Source organism: Mirounga angustirostris, unplaced genomic scaffold (assembly GCF_029215605.1).
Source record: "Mirounga angustirostris isolate CCGP_5_RB_7025 unplaced genomic scaffold, mMirAng1.0.hap1 SCAF_9, whole genome shotgun sequence".
Classification (NCBI taxonomy): Eukaryota; Metazoa; Chordata; class Mammalia; order Carnivora; family Phocidae; genus Mirounga; species Mirounga angustirostris.
In genome coordinates this window covers 84,038,382-84,057,536 of record NW_026991717.1, presented here as the reverse complement: position 1 = coordinate 84,057,536, position 19,155 = coordinate 84,038,382, and the positions used below count along the sequence as shown (strand labels likewise).

Below are 19,155 nucleotides of genomic sequence, written 5' to 3'. Positions count from 1 at the left end.
TTCCGTCTCAGATCTTTCATTTAGAATCACTTTCCTCTGCTTGAATGAAGTTCATCATTTAGAATTTTTTGTTAATGTCCATTGATATCAAATACTTACAAATTTTTCCCTGTCCGAAAATGTCTTTATTGTTGAAAGACTTTTTCCATTGGACATAGACTTCTAGATTGACAATTATTTTCACCCAGCACATTTTAGATGCTCAGATACTTTCCCACCATTTTTTGCTTTACATTGTTGCTGTTGAGATGTCAACCAGCAGTTGAACTAATAAGTTAATTATCTTTTCTCCACCTCTTTTTTTTTTTTTTTAAAGATTATTTATTTGAGAGAGAGAGAGTGCATGAGAGAGAGAGCACAAGGAGGGCGAGTAGCACTGCTGAGCAGGGAGCCTGACAGGGAGCTCAATTCCAGGCCCCGGGATTGTGACCTGAGCTGAAGGCAGACGCTTAACTGACTGAACCACCCAGGCACCCCTTCTCTGGCTCTTTTTTATATCTTTTTTTAGTATTTGGCATTTTACATTTTACTGTGGTGTGTCCAGGTCTGGATTTCCTTTTATTTATTCTTTAGGGGATATTTGAGGCATACTTCATTAATGGATTATTTTGACAATTCTGGAAAAATTTCAGCCATTATCTCTTTAAATATTGCCTCTGTCCCATTTTTTTCTTGTCTTTCCAGGACTCTTGACAAGATGTATGTTAGACCTTTTCACTTTATACATGTCTGTTAATCTCAAGTTCATATTTTCCGTCTCTTAGTCTCTCTGTCCTACATTCTGGGTACTTCCTTTTTAATTAATTTTAATTTAATTTTAATTTTAATTTAATTTTGTCTCTTGTTCTTATATTTTATTTATACTAAGCATAGTTATTTTATATTGACTGATCATTATAATATTCCTGAGGTCTTTGTAGATCTGATTCTGCCATATATGCTTTCTCATGGTGCTCTATTCTCTAAATGTTTTTTACAGTAGTTTGTGATTTCAGAAATTTAGAATTTTGATTCTGAGCTTTTGTATCTTATGACTTTATTTGCTGATTTGGTTGGTTAAAGGTTAATTCCTTCAGAGAGGAGTTGCATTTGCTTCTTCTAAATGCAAAGAGACACTACCAACCTCTCATTAAACTGAATTCTTTTTTTTTTTTTAAAGATTTTATTTATTTATTTGAGAGAGAGAGAATGAGAGAGAGCAAGTACATGAGAGGGGGGAGGGTCAGAGGGAGAAGCAGACTCCCTGCCGAACAGGGAGCCCAATGCGGGACTCGATCCAGGGACTCCAGGATCATGACCTGAGCCGAAGGCAGTCGCTTAACCAACTGAGCCACCCAGGCGCCCTAAACTGAATTCTTGATTTGAAGTTCAAGCCAGCCACATAATGTGAACACAGAGTATAAACCTCTGTTACGGCTAGCTTTTAGTTCTAATGTCTCTGAGGAGATTTTTGTTGCTATTGTTATCTCTTCCCCATTTAGGTATGGGCAGTTTACCTTACTAACTTTTAATGGGTTGGGTTTGTTTAACTCAGCATCGCACTGACAATATGTACTCCTTTGAAAATACAACTTTGTTTAGAGTTTTACTGTTGTTCTCCCTGCTTTGCCACAATAGGTCAGTGGAAACCAAAGTAATTGGTGCCACTCAAAGTGAAAGTCAGCTTTATTGCTCCCAGTAAAACCTGAGTTTGGATTTCATATAGGTTTTTATTTTTTAATATTTTTTTCCTGCTCTTTGGCTCATCAGTGCATTTAAGATTAAATTTATCTTTTAATCTGCCATTTTGTCTTTTCAATCAAAAGGTTGGTTGGGTTACCTAGCATAGTCTTGGAAGCAGTTCTCCTGTCACTGAGTTTTTATTTTTTTATTTATTTTATTTATTTATTTTTTTAAAGATTTTATTTATTTATTTGAAAGAGAGAATGAGACAGAGAGCATGAGAGGGGGGAGGGTCAGAGAGAGAGGCAGACTCCCTACTGAGCAGGGAGCCCGGCGTGGGACTCGATCCAGGGACTCCAGGATCATGACCTGAGCCGAAGGCAGTCGCTTAACCAACTGAGCCACCCAGGCGCCCTGTCATTGAGTTTTTAATCATGCTCCTTATATTTTAATTTTTAAAATTTGCGTTTGGTGGTTTTTCCACTTTTTGCTGTGGCTCATTCATTCTTTATTCATATTCATTTTCATTTTCTTAAAACATATTAAAAATACTCATTTTATAGCCCTTATTCCACTAATTCCACTAACTTAAGTTTTTACAGTTTGGGCTTTTTGTTGTTTCTGTTTATTTACCCTTGTTTTTTTGTTTTGGATTTTTGTGATATGGACTTAGATTTCTTTGGACTTTTGTGGGAATTACTTTGAAACCTGGGTTGAAAGTTGTGTTCCTCCAGAGAGGAATTGCTCTTGCTTCTCCAGGTATTTGGCGGTCCTGTCAACCTTGGTTTACGTTATTTATTTATTTATTTTAAAAATTTTTAAGTAAGCTCTATGCCCAATGTGGGGCTTGAATTCATGACCCCGAGATCAAGAGTTGCATGCTCTACCAAATGAACCAGCCAGGCACCCCAGTCTTGGTTTACTTGAAATCAGAATTTTCAGCTTATGATTCTTCCTGCTTTGCAGTACTCAAAGTTATGTGATGGCCAGCCTGAGAATATGAATTTGCAGGAAAGGCTATTCTTCCCTTGTATTCCCCTACCCCAAGTCAGTAGACAAGTTTCATCACTGACTCTTCTCTGGAGTTGAGTTTTTTGCCTTCCCTCCTAGCTTGCCTTGAGTTTGTAGCCTTCATTGGTGTCAGTTTTACATGTAGGACTCTGATCTGTCTCTCCCGTCTGTACAGGTGGCTATTTAAGCCAATACTCTGTAGGCTCTCCAAGGAAGCAGCCAACAGCTTCATTGCTCACTTGCCTGTCTGGATTAATACTCACCTTTTGTTCTGGACTCAGAATAGCCTTACAAGCTGAGCCATTAATTTAATAAGGTATATTGTATTTTTTTAGATATTTTATGCAGGAATATTCCAGGATATCTTTAAATGATATTGCTGGGAACTGAAGTTCTCTGAGATGTTTTTATTCTGATAATTATTTTTATTTATTTTGTTTAGAGAGGGATGGGGGCTGAGGGGTAGAGGGAAAGGGAGAGAGGGATCTCAAGCAGAGCCCAATGAGCGGCCTGATCCCGCGACCCTGAGATCATGACCTGAGGGGTGCCTGGGTGGCTCAGTCAGTTAAGCATCCGATTCTTGATTTTGGCTCAGGTCATGATCTCGGGGTTGTGAGATTGAGACCCGTGCTGGGCCTGGAGCCTGCTTGAGATTCCCTCTCTCCCTTTCCTTCTGCCCTTTGCCCCTGCTTGTATTCTCTAAAATAAATGAATAACTCTTTTAAGAAAAAGTGATTTTTAAGGCAAAACTTAAGGAAAAATAAATTTTAGGATGATGACACCAATGAATCATTCATGTTTTGAAAAGGGATCAGTTTCTAAGATTAGATTGTCATAGGAAAGCTTTTTTACCTGCTTAGTATTACTGATAAATTTTCAAAAATTGAGAATTTGTGAAATATTTCTTTCCTTATTTTGAAGGTTCATATGTTCCACAATATAATATAGATAAAAATACTCCCCATTAATTATCAGGTATATGGCCATATAATGACTTTGCCCTTAGCAGGCCCAGCTAGAGCACAAGTCTTTCTATAGGTAAATAAGTTTAGTAGAAATATGTTTACCTAACATTTCTCAAGTAATTCCATTCTCATAGCTTTCACAATTATTATTTTCCCTATCTTAACTTTTGTTCTTCAGCCTTCCTTTCTTTCCTCTCTACCCGTTTCCCCTTCTTTTTTTTACCTGCTACTCATCTCATCCTTTAGATCACAACTTAAATATGATTACACCAGAGAAGTCTTCCATGACCACCTTCACCCACCCGCTCAAAGACAGATGCACCTGCACGCACATGCACACACACAGACACACACGTAGTAAGTACGTCTTTATGATGTTTTTGAAAATTGTCCTCTTCTTCATAGTACCTCTTCTGAGTTTTACATTTATTATAAAAAATTACTTTTAGAATTCTGATCTTTCCTGCTACCCTCCATGAATGCTTCTCTTACTCATTTATCATTGTATCCTTAGTGCCTGGCATAAGTAGGCACCTAGTAAATATTTGGTGAATGAATCAAGAAGTTCTATAACTGTTGGGGCACCTGGGTGGCTCAGTTGGTTGAGCATCTGACTCTTGATTTCAGCTCAGGTCATGATCTCAGGGTCTTGAGATTGAGCACTGTGTCTGGCTCTGTGCTGGGTGCGGAACTTGCTTGGTATTCTCTCTCTCCCTCTTTCTCCACCCCTCCCCCAGCTCTTGCATATGCGCTCTCTCTCTCTCCCTCTCTCAAAAAAAAAAAAGGAAGAAGAATAAGTTCTGTAACTGTTGAGTGCCAGGTACTTTATCATTGCTACCTGAGGGGCTAACATTTATTTCTAGAAGCTAAGTCTTCAGATAATTTGTTAACCATAGTTGATGATGTTATTTTAGGGCCAGTATAATGATTCTGAGTTCTGTCTCAGATGGGTATTTATATTGTTACGTGTATTTAGCATAAAGATTTAACTAAAAAGCATAAATCCCCAAATCATTTGAAATGATAAAATTATTCTCCATGTCCAATAGAATAGGCATAGATGTACTGCAGGCATTAACCCCCTATTTTATAAGTCAACACAGTGTACTTTATGTTGTCATTATTTGGAGACGACAGTGAGGAGCCCTCACATATTTTGATATGAGGTAAATATAACACATCAATAGTCTAACCTTTAAGAACACAGATTTTATATATATATAATTTTATATATAGATATTATATATATAATTTTTTTCCCCAAAGTAATGTTAAGGCAGTGGATCACAAACTGTGGTCTTAGGCTTCTGGGAAGTCTCCAGGACCTTTTCAGGTCCATGAGGTCAAAACTGTTTTCATGACAATACTAAGATTTTATTTACTTTTTTCCACTGTCATTTTCTCACAAGTGTATGGTGAAGCTTTCCAGAGATACCTGATACGTGATACTGTATTAGATTGAATGAAGAAACAAGCAGATAAGAGAATCAAACCATCTTTTATTAAGCTAAACATTAAAGATGTTTGCAAAAATGTCAAGCAATGTTACTCTTATTTTAGAATAACTGTTATTCTTGTAAACATCTGGTAGAGTAGGGGTTCTGAGACCATTGCTTTAAGAAGACAAAAAATTCCCAGGTCTGCTAAATGCTCACTGTACTTCATTAAATCTTAAAAGAATGTGTCCATCACAATCTGGGTTGATTAATAATAACAGAATATTAAAAATATCAGAAACCACCATGTTTTGTTACTGTTTTTCACTGAAGAAGAGAGTTGCAGCTACCAGTAAATCACATCCCATTGGCAGAGCCAGTTGTTAGAAAACTGGATCAGATTATCTTAAGCTAATACCATTAAATACTGGATTTTTCTATCTCCTCTTGTTTTGATTCGTTCTCCATGTAGTTTTTGGTTGTGTAATAGTTTTATGGTTATAGAATCAGAACTGTGATGACCTCATGCAGGTCTATCTACAGACAGAAAATTTGCTGAGTACATAGATTCAGAAATATTTTTTGAATGATAACTTGCCTTATTTTCAGTTAATATTGGGGTCTGAGTGGTGCTTCTTCATAGGGATAAGATGCTGACGTATGGATTTAATGTTCTGGTTTGTGTGACAGTTATTTCTCGTCATAAATGTATAAATTGGCACTCTGGTTTTTATGTATCAGTTTTTTTAGCCATGGCTAATATCAGTCTTTCCTTAAGATCCATATTTAGTGTGTTGGCAAAATCAGACTTTGGGGCTTATAAGAACAAAGGTTATATATACTCTGGGTTTTAGTAAATTCATCAAGCCACTTGGGATATAGTGTGACAGTTTATGCATTAATAAATATCTTAACTCTAGAGATTACTAATATTTTTTAAATGATTAAACTTTGTTTTAGATCAGTTTTAGGTTCACAGCAAAATTGAGCAGAAACTGCAGAGGGTTTCCATGCCGATTTTAAAAAGTTCATTTTTCAGTATCTGAGAATAGAATTTCTTTGAGATTGAGATTTTTTTCTTATACCTTGAACCTTTTTAAGGAAGGCTGAGTTGTTCTAGAATTATAAAACAAATATTTTTAGAGCAGACAGTGATGATCCAAATCATGCCATTGACCATTAGGCTGCTAGAATATGAGAGTGAGAATTTTGGAATGGGTTTGTTAGATGAAAGAAAGTAGCAAGTAATGTAGATTGCTAGGGAATTAATAATAATAAATAAATAAAAGGATTACCAAACTACATTAAGTATCCTGTTGATATTACACATTAACTTTTCATCATTATCTTGGAAAGCTGATTTTCTTGGGTAGTTTCATTCAGATAAAATAGTCATTTAAGCCCATTATTATTATTAAATACACCTACTGATAGCTGTATAGGAGGAAGTGCCAGGTTTTTAGGTAAAGGTCTTGTGACTTTTAGAGTTGAAATTAATAAATAGTGGTTGTAAAAGGAAAAATTAAAAGCAATTTAATTCCTTTTTTTTTTTTGTAAAGAGAAAGTCCAGTGAAAATGTTAACACATGAACACAAACATGCATGATGAAAGGAATTTGGGTCGTGAGATGGAGTACTTTTACTGTTTATTTTTGCCTGTCTGAATTGTAGAAAAAAGTTTTTTTATTGTGAAAATGTAGTATTTTTGTGATGAAGAATTTACTTTTTTTAAAAAGTTAAGGCAACCCAGAAAGTACATAAAGAAAAGAATAATTGTAAGGTATTCCTTTTAATTATTTAAGTATTTTGCCTTATTGTTTAACTTAACATTATTTATTGTATGTAAAATGAAATAAAGCTGTAACATTTTTTCTTATGTGCTTATAGTTGCCTTTTTCATGTAATTTGTATTACTTCTTGGAATCAGATTTAATTTAACTCATCGAAATTTATTTCAATAGTAATTAAAAAAAACAGTGTTATAAAACTGATTTATTATGAAAAGTATTTACATTGAGCTTTGTAGGAGTATAGTTATTTCATGAAACACAGAATATTTTCATTCTGAGATAGACAGTACAAGTGAAACAAATCTTTGCTCTTGTACTTGAAATCCATGTCTATCTACCAAAAGCATTTCTTCCTTTTTTTTTTTTTTAAGATTTTATTTTTAAGTAATCTCTACACCCAGTGTAGGGCTTGAACTCATGACCCCGAGATCAAGAGTTGCATGCTGTATTGACTGAGCAAGCCAGGCACCCCTGCTGAAAGTATTTCTATGTCAACATATTTACAAATTTTTTGGAAACAAAAGGCTTTTTCTGACAGTGGATTGGTTGACTTTTAACTCTTTAAAAATCATTTATATCATACTTTATAACAAGATAAAAATGTATGTATTAGTGGTTTGTAGCAAAGTGAAATGTATAATTATGTGTGTTCTCTGTTTTTTTCACTAGGCATTTTTATTACCAATTTGTGAAGCAGCAGCTATGAGAAAAGTGGTAAAAGTATATCAAGAATGGATCCAGCAAGAAGAAAAACCTTTGTTTATGCAAGAACCTGAAGAAATTGTGATCTCTGCTTCGGACTTACCTTGTATTGACAATGTCACAGACCATGTTATTTCAATGGAAGAAGGAGAAAAGAGAGAAGAGGTAAACTCATAAGACTTAACATATTTTAATATAAGTTTAATAGATTAGATTTTCACAAAAGTGTAATAATATGTTGAGATACATATACTTAATAAATGGGAAGTTAAAGATACCTTTTTTTAAATTTTATTATGTTATGTTAGTCACCATATAATACATCATTGGTTTTTGATGTGGTAATCCACGATCCATTGTTTTCATATAATACCCAGTGCTCCATGCAGTACGTGCCCTCCTTAATACCCATCACCAGGCTAACCAATCTCCCCTTCCCCCTCCCCTCTAAAACCCTGTTTGTTTCTCAGAGTCCATAGTCTCTCATGGTTCATCTCTCCCTCCAATCCCCCGCCCCCATGTTTCCCTTCCTTCTCCTAATGTCCTCCATGCTATTCCTTATGTTCCACAAATAAGTGAAACCATATGATAATTGACTTTCTCTGCTTGACTTATTTCATTTAGCATAATCTCCTCCAGTCCCATCCATGTTGATATAAAAGTTGGGTATTCATCTGTTCTGATGGCTGAGTAATATTCCATTGTATATATGGACCACATCTTCTTTATCCATTCATCTGTTGAAGTGCATCTCGGCTTAAAGATACCTTTTAGTATATTTTGCAACATAGGTAATATAACAGTTAACCACAGTACCCTGTCCTAACGCTCTTTGATGTCACAACTTTAAAAAATTACTATTGAGATTGTATACTGATTAATTCATTGTGTAGATCAAAATTAGATGCCATTTTAAAAGGTGTAATATTTGAGACTGATGGGAGGATGGCAGAGAATATGCAGATCCTGAGCTCACCTCTTCCCACAAACACAGCAAGACTGCAACTACATAAAAAGGAACTCTCACTGAGAAAGACCTGAAGCCTAGGAGACCAGCTCTTGCACAGCTAAAGATAAAAAGAAAAAGCCACAGGGTGCTTGGCTGGCTCGGTTGGTAGAGTGACTCTTAATCTCAGAGTTGTGAGTTCAAGTCCCATGTTGGGCATAGAGCTTACTTAAAAAAATTAAAAAAAAGAAAAGAAAAAGAAAGAAAGGGAAAAAAAAAAAGCCACCTTGAGAAGGGTAAAGTGTGGCAGAGATGCAGTCAGGTTGGGAACCAAATCCCCAGTCTGGTGACCCACAAATGATTTCATGTCGCAGGCCCAGAGATCCTCCCTGAGGAGCAAGGAATTTAAGCACCCTGTCATACATCCCCGCTCTGGAGATCTGCACAGGAAAAATGAGACCCCCCCCCCCCAATATCTGGCTTTGAAAATCAGCAGAGCTTAACTTTAGGAGCTTTTAAAATCATTGAAGCTTAACTCTGGGACAACCAAGGGGCTATAGGAAACAGACAGTGCTCCTAAAGGTCCCACCCACAGTCTCACACACTCTGAGATCCAGTACAGAGACAGCGGTTTGCAGAGCTTTGAGTTTGAGATGTACATGAAGGATATTTTTTGACTGAATGGAAGTATACCAGAGGGAATCAACAACTGGGGAGAGGGTACAGAAGAATGGATCAGTGATCTGGAAGACAGAATGGTGGAAATATCCAAGCTGAACAGCAAAAGGAAAAAGAATTTTATATAGATAGGGTGAGGGACTTATGGGGCAACATCAAAAGTATTAACATTTGCATTATAGGGGTCCCAGAAGAAGGGAGTGAGAAAGGGGCAGAAAACTTATTTGAAGGAAAAACAGCTGAGAACTTTCCTAAACTGAGAAAGGAAACAGACATCCAGGTTCAGGAAGCATAGATAGCCCCAAATAAGATGAACCCAGAGATGTCCACATAATAATTAAAATGTCAAAAGTTATATAGAATTTTAAAAGCAGCAAGAGAAAAGCAACTTCCATACAAGGGAACATTTACAAGACTCTCAACTGAGTTTTCCCCAGAAACTTTGCAAGCCAGAGGGAATGGCATGATGTATTTAATATACTCAAAGGAGAAACCTACAGCCAAGAATACCCGGCAAGGTTATAATTCAGAACTGGAGATAAAGAGTTTCCCAAACAAAAGTTAGAGATGTTCATCACCACTGCACCAGCCTTATAGGAAATGTTAAAGTGACTTCTTTATGCAGAAAAGAAAAAGCCATAACTAGAAGTAAAAAAATTATGAATGAAAACATTTCACTGGTGTTAAAAAGTAGCGGAGGGACAGTAGAGTACTCCCCAAGCTGAGAAGACACTTTGAGACTGGAAATCAAAGAAGGCAACTCCATATGGTTTACTGAGTTTTATTCAGGGTAGCTTATTGATGAGGTGATTAGGCAGATGAGGATCCATGTGCTGTACAGCTATCCTCCACAAAGTCTAGACCTTAGTCCGTAGATTTTATACAGCAAGAGATATGCAGAAGGGCATTACTATGTGATCAGAGGGTTCACATGCACTTAATTGACAGCTGACCTTTTAATTAGATCGTGTGGTGCCACCTGTGCATCAGAAAGGAAAAGACTGCATCATCTCTAACAGATTCATGGGCAGTCAAAGCAAGCTTCCCCCATCCCAGCCTTGGCAGGCATTTCTAACATATGTATCTTAATCTCCAAGGGCCTGGAACATGCAGCCCCAAGAGAGGTCATCAAGCAAATAAGAACAAGATGGAGGGCCAACAGTGGAGTCAGTATTGTCAGCACTTCTACAACTGGTAAAAGCAAACATATAATAAAGGAAGTAGGTCAGTCACTTAAAAAGCTAGCATGAAGGTTAAAAGAAAAAAGTAGTAAAGTCAACTATATTTACAGTAACTAGGTAAGGGAAACACAAAATTAAAACATGTAAAATGTGTCAGACACATAATATGTGGCGAGGGGGAGGTAAAAATATAGTCCAATTAGAATGTGTTTGAACTTAAGGGACCATCAACTTAAAATAGATGACTAACACATAGGGTGTTATACATAACCTTATGGCAACTACAAACAAAAAACCTGTAATGGGTACACAAAAAATAAAGGAATCCAAGCACAAAACTGAAGATAGTCATCAAATCACAAGAGAAGACAGCAAGAAAGAAGGAACATAGAAGAATTATAAAAACAGCTAGAAAACAATGAACAAAATGGCAGTAAGTACATACCTATCAATAATTAATGTACATGGACTAAATGTTCAATCAAAAGTCATAAAGTAATTGAATAGATTAAAAAAAAAAAAGACCCATCAGTATGCTGCCTACAAGACACATACAGACTGAAAGTGATGGGATAAAAAAGATACTCTATGCAAATGGGAATGATCAATAAAGCTGGGGTAGCAATACTTGTATCAGACACGATAAACATTAAAACAAAGACTGTAAAAGAGAGAAGGGCATTACGTAATGATGAAGGGAGCAGTCCAACGAATATAAAATATATGCATCTAGCATGAGAGCATCTAAATATATAAAGCAGATATTAACAGACATAAAGGGAGAAATTGACAGTAATACAATAATAGTAGGCAACTTTAACACCCACTTAACATCAATGGATAGATGTCCAGACAGAAAGTTAATAAAAAAAATAGTGGCTTTGTTTGAGACATTAGATCAGATGGACTTAAGCAAATACGTACAGAACATTCCATCTAAAAACAGAATACACATTTTTTATAACGCAGATGGAACATTCTGCAAGATAGGTCACATATTAGGCCACAGAACAGTCTCAGTAAATTTAAGAAGATCAAAATCATATCAAGCGTCTTTTCCAACCACAATATTTATAAAACTAGAAATAAATTAGAAGGAAAAAACTGGAAAAAACACAAAGACATAGAGAATAAACAACATGCTGCCAAATAAGCAATGGATCAATGAAGAAATTAAAAAAAAAAACACCTTGAGGAAAAAAATACCTTAAGGTAAACAAAAATGAAGGCAACATTACTAAATCTTTGGGACCCAGCAAAAGCAGTTCTAAGAGAGAAGTTTATATAAATACAGGCCTACCTGAATAATCAAGAAAAATCTCAAATGAACAATCTAACCTTATACCTAGAAGAACTAAAAAAAGAAGAACAAAGCCCAAAGTTAGTAGAAGGAAGTAATAAAGATCAGAGGAAAAATAAATGAAACTGACTAAAAATACAATAGAAAAGATTGATGAAACTAAGGGCTGGTTCTTTGAAAAGATAAACAAAATTGACAGAACTTTAGCCAGGCTCGTAAAGAAAAAGAGAGGGGACCCAAGTAAAATGAGAAATGAAAAAGTAGTAACAACTGATACAATAGTAATACAAAGGCTTATAAGAGACTACTACAAAAAATTATATGCCAACAAATGGGACATCCTAGAAAAAGAATAAATTCCTAGAAACATACAGTATTCCAAAACTGAATCAGAAAGAAATAGAAAATCTGAACAGAACAATTACTAGTAACAAAATTGATTTTGGTAATCAAGAAACTCCCAACAAACAAAAGTCCAGGACAAGATAGGTTTACAGTTAAGTTCCATCAGGCATTTAAGGAAGAGTTGATACCTGTTTTTCTCAAACTTATTCCAAAAAATTGAAGTGTAATGAAATCTTCCAAATACATTCTATGAGGCTAGCATTACCCTGATACCAAAACCAGACACAGATGCTTCAAAAAAAGAAAACTATAGACCAATATCCTTGATGGATATAGATGGAAAAATCCTCAACAAAATATTAGCAAACTGCATTCAGAAATACATTAAAAGAATCATTCACTATGTTCAAGTGGGATTTATTCTGGGGATGCAAGGATGGTTGAGTATTTGCAAATCAATCAACATGATACACCATATTAACAAAAGGAAGGGTAAAAACCATATGATCATTTCAATAGATGCAGAAAAAGCACTTGACAAAATTCAACATCCATTTATGATAAAAACTCTCAACAAAGTGGGTTTAGAGGGAACATACTTTAATAAAGACTATATATGAAAAACCCATGGCTGACATCATACTCAATGGTGAAAAACTGAGAGCATTTCCTCTAAAATCAGGAATAAGGCAAGGATGTCTACTCTTACCACTTTTATTCAGCATAATATTGGAAGTCCTAGCCACAGCAATCAGATAAAAAGAAAAGGCATCCAAATTATTATTATTATTTTTAAAATTTTTATTTATTTGATAGAGCAGGAACACAAGCAGGGGAGTGGGAGAGGGAGAAGTGGGCTTCCTGCCAAGCAGGGAGCCCAATGCGGGGCTCGATTCCAGGACCTGGGATCATGACCCGAGCCGAAGGCAGATGCTTAATGACTGAGCCACCCAGGAGCCCCAAAGCGTCCAGATTATTAAGAAGAAGTAAAACTGTCACTATTTGCAAATAACATAGGGTTATACATAGAAAACATTAAAGATTCCACAAAAAACTGTTAAAACTAATAAATTCAGTAATGTCACAGTATGCAAACTTAATATACTGAAATCTGTTGCATTTCTATACATTAATAACAAAGTAGCAGAAAGAGAAATTAAGAAAACAATTCCATTTACAATTGTACCAAAAAGAATAAAATACCTAGGAATAAATTTCACCAGTGAAGTGAAAGACCTGTACACTGAAAACTGTAAGACACTGATGGAAGAAATTGAAGAAGACACAATGGAAAGATATACCATGCTCATGGATTGGAAGAATTAACATTGTTAAAATGTCCATACTTTCCAAAGCAATCTACAGATTCAGTGCAATCCTTCTCAGGATACCAGTAGCAATTTTCACAGAGCCAATAATTCTAAAATTTGTATGGAACCACAAAATACTCTGAATAGTCAAAGCAATCTTGAGAAAGAACAAAGCTGGAGGTAATTCAACCTATACTGTACACTTCCTGATTTCAAACTATACTACAAAGTTGTAGTAATCAAAACAGTATGGTAATTGCACAAAAAGAGACACATAGATCAGTGGAACAGGACAGAGAGTCCAGAAATAAACTCACCCTTATTTGGTCAATTAATTATTGACAAAGGTGGCAAAAATATACAGTGGAGTAAAGACAGTTTCATCAATAAGTGGTGTGGGAAAACTGGACAGCTACATGCAAAAGAATGAAACTGGACCACTTTCTTACACCGTACACAAAAATAAACTCAAAATGGGTTAAAGACCTAAGTGTAACACCTGACACTGTAAGACTCCTGAAAGAAAACATAGGTGTTAAGCTCTTTGACAGCTGTCTTAGTAATGTATTTTTGAATCTGCCTCCTCACGCAAGGGCAACAAAAGCAAAAATAAATGGTCGGGACTACAACAAACTGAGAAGTTTTTGCATAGCAAAGGAAACCATCAGCAAAACAAAAATGCAACCTATTGAATGGGAGAATGTATTTGCAAATGATATATCCAGTAAGGGGTTTATATCCAAAATACATAAAGAACTCCTACAACTCTACACCAGCTAAACAGTCTGATTAAAACATGAACAGAGAATCTGAATAGACATTTTTCGAAGAAGCATACAGGGCCAACAGACACATGAAAAGATGCTCAACATCACTAATCATCAGGGAAATGCAAATCAAAACTACAGTGAGATACCTCCTCACACCTATCAGAATGGTCGTATCAAAAAACAAAACAAAACAAAAACAAGTGTTTGTGAGGGTGTGGAGAAAAGAGAACTCTTATGTCCTGTTGGTGAGAATGCAAATTGTTGCACTCTGGAAAACAGTTGGCGATTACTCAAAAAATTAAAAATAAAAATACCATATGATCAGCAAATCCACTTCTGAGTATTTAGCTGAATGGAAACACTAATTCAAAACGATACATGCACTCCTGTGTTCATTGCAGCATCATTTACAGTAGCCAAGATATGGAAATAACTAAGTGTCCCATCAGTAGATGAATGGATAAAGAAAATGTTCTGTCTCTCTCTACACACACACACACACACACACACTTAGACATTACTTAGCCCTGAGAAAGAATGAAATCTTGCCATTTGTGACAACATGGATGGACCTAGAGGGCATTATGCTAAGTGAAATAAGTCTGGGAAAGAGAAATACCATATGATTTCACTTACATGTAGTTTATAAAAAAATAAATGAAAAATAAAATAGGAATAGACTCATAAATACAGAGAACCTGCTGGTGGTTGCCAGTGGGGTGGAAGTTGGGAGAGAGATGCGAAATAGGTGAAGGAGGGATTAAGAGCTACAAACTTCAAGTTATAAAATAAGTCAGAGATGTAAAGTATAGCATAGAGAATATATTTAATAGTATTTTAATAACTTCGTAAGGTGACATGGTAATTACACTTATTGTGATCATTTTGAAATGTATATAAATGTTGAATAACTATGTTGTACACCTGAAACTCATACAAATACTGTATGTCAATTATACTTCAATAAAAAAGGCGTAATATATAAAACTGTGGTACTAGATAAAAATTAATGTTGTAGTACATATTTCTTAAGGATGATTACCAAACTACAGTTTCCCCTTACCTGTCTTATTCTAGGAGTTGGGTACTTACAACAAACCAGAATATTCTGAATTCTTTCTTGGAAAGTTTTGCACTATTGCACATTGCAGCATAGAAAACATCCTTAACTGCAGAATAAACTGGTTTGTGATAAGAAAGGCTGGAGTTTACTCATAGAGGAGAACAGATGAGGGAAGACAGAGTGGAAGTGAAATTTGGGTACCTGGTATCATTTATTCTTTAAGTGTAAATTAATTCTTGTCCTTCAGTTTTTTAATCCTTGTCATAGGCCAGGTTCTAACCAAAAACGTTCCATGCTCATGGATTAGAAGAACAAATATTGTGCAAATGTCTATGCTACCTAGAGCAATCTACACATTTAATGCAGTTCCTATCAAAATACCATCAAGTTTTTTCAAAGAAATGGAACAAATAATCCTAAAATTTGTATGGAACCAGAAAAGACCCCAAGTAGCCAGAGGAATGTTGAAAAAGAAAAGCAAAGCTGGCGGCATCACAATTCCGGACATCAAGCTCTATTACAAAGCTGTAATCATCAAAACAGTCTGGTACTGGCACAAAAACAGACACATAGATCACTGAAACAGAATAGAGAGCCCAGAAATGGACCCTCAACTCTTTGGTCAACTAATCTTAGACAAAGCAGGAAAGAATGTCCAATGGAAAAAAAGTCTCTTCAACAAATGGTGTTGGGAAAATTGGACAGCCACTGCAGAAGAATGAAACTGGGCCATTTCCTTACACCATACACAAAAATAGACTCAAAATGGATGAAAGACCTAAAGGTGAGACAGGAATCCATCAAAATCCTTGAGGAGAACACAGGCAGCAACCTCTTCGACCTCAGCCACAGCAACTTCTTCCTAGAAACATCGCCACAGGCAAGGGAAGCAAGGATAAAAATGAACTATTGGGACTTCATCAAGATAAAAAACTTCTGCACAACAAAAGAAACAGTTAACAAAACCAAAAGACAGCTGACAGAATGGGAGAAGATATTTGCAAATGACATATCAGATAAAGGGCTAGTATCCAAAATCTATAAAGAACTTATCAAACTCAACACCCAAAGAACAAATGATCCAATCAAGAAATGGGCAGAACCCATGAACAGACATTTTTCCAAAGAAAACATCCAAATGGCCAACAGACAACATGAAAAAGTGCTCAACATCGCTCAGCATCAGGGAAATCCAAATCAAAACCACAATGAGATACCAGCTCACACCAGTTAGAATGGCTAAAATCAACAAGTCAGGAAATGACAGATGTTGGCGGGGATGCGTAGAAAGGGGAACCCTCCTACACTGTTGGTGGGAATGCAAGTTGGTTCAGCCACTCTGGAGAACAGTATGGAGGTTCCTCAAAAAGCTGAAAATAGAGCTACCATATGATCCAGCAATTGCACTACTAGGTATTTACCCCAAAGATACAAATGTAGTGATCTGAAGGGGCACCTGCACCCCAATGTTTATAGCAGCAATGTCCACAATAGCCAAACTATGGAAAGAGCCTAGATGTCCATTGACTGATGAATGGATAAAGAAGATGTGGTATATATATACAATGCAATATTATGCAGCCATCAAAAAAAAAAAGAAGTCTTGCCAGTGGATGGAACTAGAAGGTATTATGCTAAGCGAAATAAGTCAGTCAGTGAAAGACAAGTATCATATGATCTCACTGATATGAGGAATTTGAGAAACAAGACAGAAGATCATGGGGAAGGGGAGGGAAAAATGAAATAAGATGAAACCAGAGAGGGAGACAAACTATAAGAGACTCTTAATCTCAGAAAACAAACTGAGGGTTGCTGGGGTGGAAGGGGTTGGGAGGGATGGGGTGGCTGGGTGATGGACATTTGGGGAGGGTAAGTACTATAGTGAGTGCTGTGTATTGTGTAAGACTGATGAATCATAGACCTGTACCCCTGAAACAAATAATACATTATATATTAGTTTAAAAAAAAAAGTTGGGGAATGTGACACTGACGCATATTTTACTAAATCTGGATAGGAGTGATTTGGTAATTTTTTTTTTTTTTTTACCTTGGTGTTTAATCTCATCAGTGGATTAACAGGATATTAACATAGGAATGAATAGGCCACATTCTGCAGGGATTCAGTGAATCAATATTTGTATGTGCATATGTATAATGTATATATATGTAGAGCATCCTTCCCTATTTCTAAAAAGAAAAATGTAACTAAGAAATGTAACTAAATGTAACTGAGAAATATAATTGAAGTAAATTAAATTTACCATGTAAATTATGAAATAATTATAGTTCTGTTTTTTATGCATCAGTTAAAACATCCAATTTTTGCATCAATCTAGAAAATAAACCTATCAGTTTAAATAATTTGTTTTCCCCCAATTTTTGTCATAAATTTATGCCTTAATACTGAGCTTGCCCTGTATCATTTACTATCCTTAAATAAAAATGATACATACAAAAATAATACACCTACATACCTAATTAAATAAACAGTGGAAAGGAGGGAGAAAGGAAAGAAGGAAGCTACAAAAGCCTGGTGATGTAAGTGTGTTTTATAGATAAAACATGTTGACTACTCAAATCCTGCAGCTAGTTTTATTATTAGAAATGTGCATTTTTCAGAATGCCAGCAACTCTTGCTAATGGCATGAACAACAAAAAAAGATATAATCATTCACTGATTTATATTTCTGATAAGTTTAGTATATATAAAAATGATTTAAATTTGGTTTTATTTTTTTAAAAAATTTTATTTATTCGACAGAGGGAGAGATAGCGAGGGCAGGAACGCAAGCAGGGGGATTGGGAGAGGGAGAAGCAGGCTTCCCGTGGAGCAGGGAGCCCGATGTGGGGCTCGATCCCAGGACCCCGGGATCATGACCTGAGCGGAAGGCAACGCTTAATGACTGAGCCATCCAGGCCCCCCCAATTTTTTTTTTTTTTAAGATTTTATTTACTTATTTGACACAGAGAGACACAGTGAGAGAGGGAACACAAGCAGGGGGAGTGGGAGAGAGAGAAGCAGGCCTCCCACTGAGCAGGGACCCCAATGCGGGGCTCGATCCCAGGACCCTGAGACCATGACCTGAGCCGAAGGCAGACGCTTAATGACTGAGCCACCCAGGTGCCCCCCAAATTTGGTTTTAATTATAAAATGGAGTTAAGTTATAGATTCAGATAGTGGCTTTTTATTCTCTTAGTGTCCATGGGACATTTGAAAGACGTGGAATGCAAGACAGTTTCTGTGTGTGCAGACAGACTGTCATGCATCTTGTAGTATGTTTAGCATTCCCTGGCTCATCCCATTAAATCTCTGTGGTATTCTCAATTTTTGTGACAATAAAACACTCTGAGAGTGCCCCGTAAAACATGGTAATGTCCATATGGAGAACCAGTGTTGGAAATAGAAACATGAAAAAGACCTCTTTTCTACCTTCACATAACTTACAGTTTAGCAAGAAGACAAACATGCAAAATAAGTATTACAAAAGAATATTGCTATGCTCTTAGAGTGTGAAAGACGGAATCCCTAACTCTGCTTAGGCTTAGGGAAGGCTTCATGGAGGAGGTAGTATAATATGAAGTGCAGGTAATGAAAGGGAAAGGAACCACATGGTGTGAATAACATCTACAAAGATGTGAGAGACCCTAAATTTTACATATATGTATATATATATATTTGGCTGTAGTAAAGAACAGGTGGGAGAGAGTGCTAGAAATATGAGATAGGCAAGAGCTAGACTCTGTTCAGAAACTTGTATGCCTACATTGTAGCGACTGGGATTATATGCTAGATAGATACTGGAAAACCTTTGAAGAGCTATAAATAGAAGAATGGCATGGATAGTTCTATATTTCAGAAGATCATATTAAGCTGAGAGTGGAAGATAGGTTGGAGGCCAGCCTGGAGGCAAGGAGACTAGTTAGGAAATATTAGCAATGTTCAAAGGGAGAGAAGTACCAGGACAGTGGAATTACAGTGGAAATATAAGGAAGAAGA

The 19,155-nt window shown here is 36.1% G+C and overlaps 1 protein-coding gene across 8 annotated transcripts in view; it reads left to right on the top strand.

Moving 5' to 3' along the window:
- Nucleotides 1-19,155, top strand: part of RALGAPA1 (Ral GTPase activating protein catalytic subunit alpha 1) — a 250,249-nt gene that overhangs the window by 63,135 nt on the left and 167,959 nt on the right. For all 8 annotated transcript variants that reach the window (XM_064570955.1, XM_064570956.1, XM_064570950.1 and 5 more), the window contains one exon: nt 7,533-7,730. In XM_064570955.1, the coding sequence (XP_064427025.1) occupies nt 7,533-7,730 (198 nt within the window). The remainder of the gene's footprint in view (nt 1-7,532; nt 7,731-19,155) is intronic.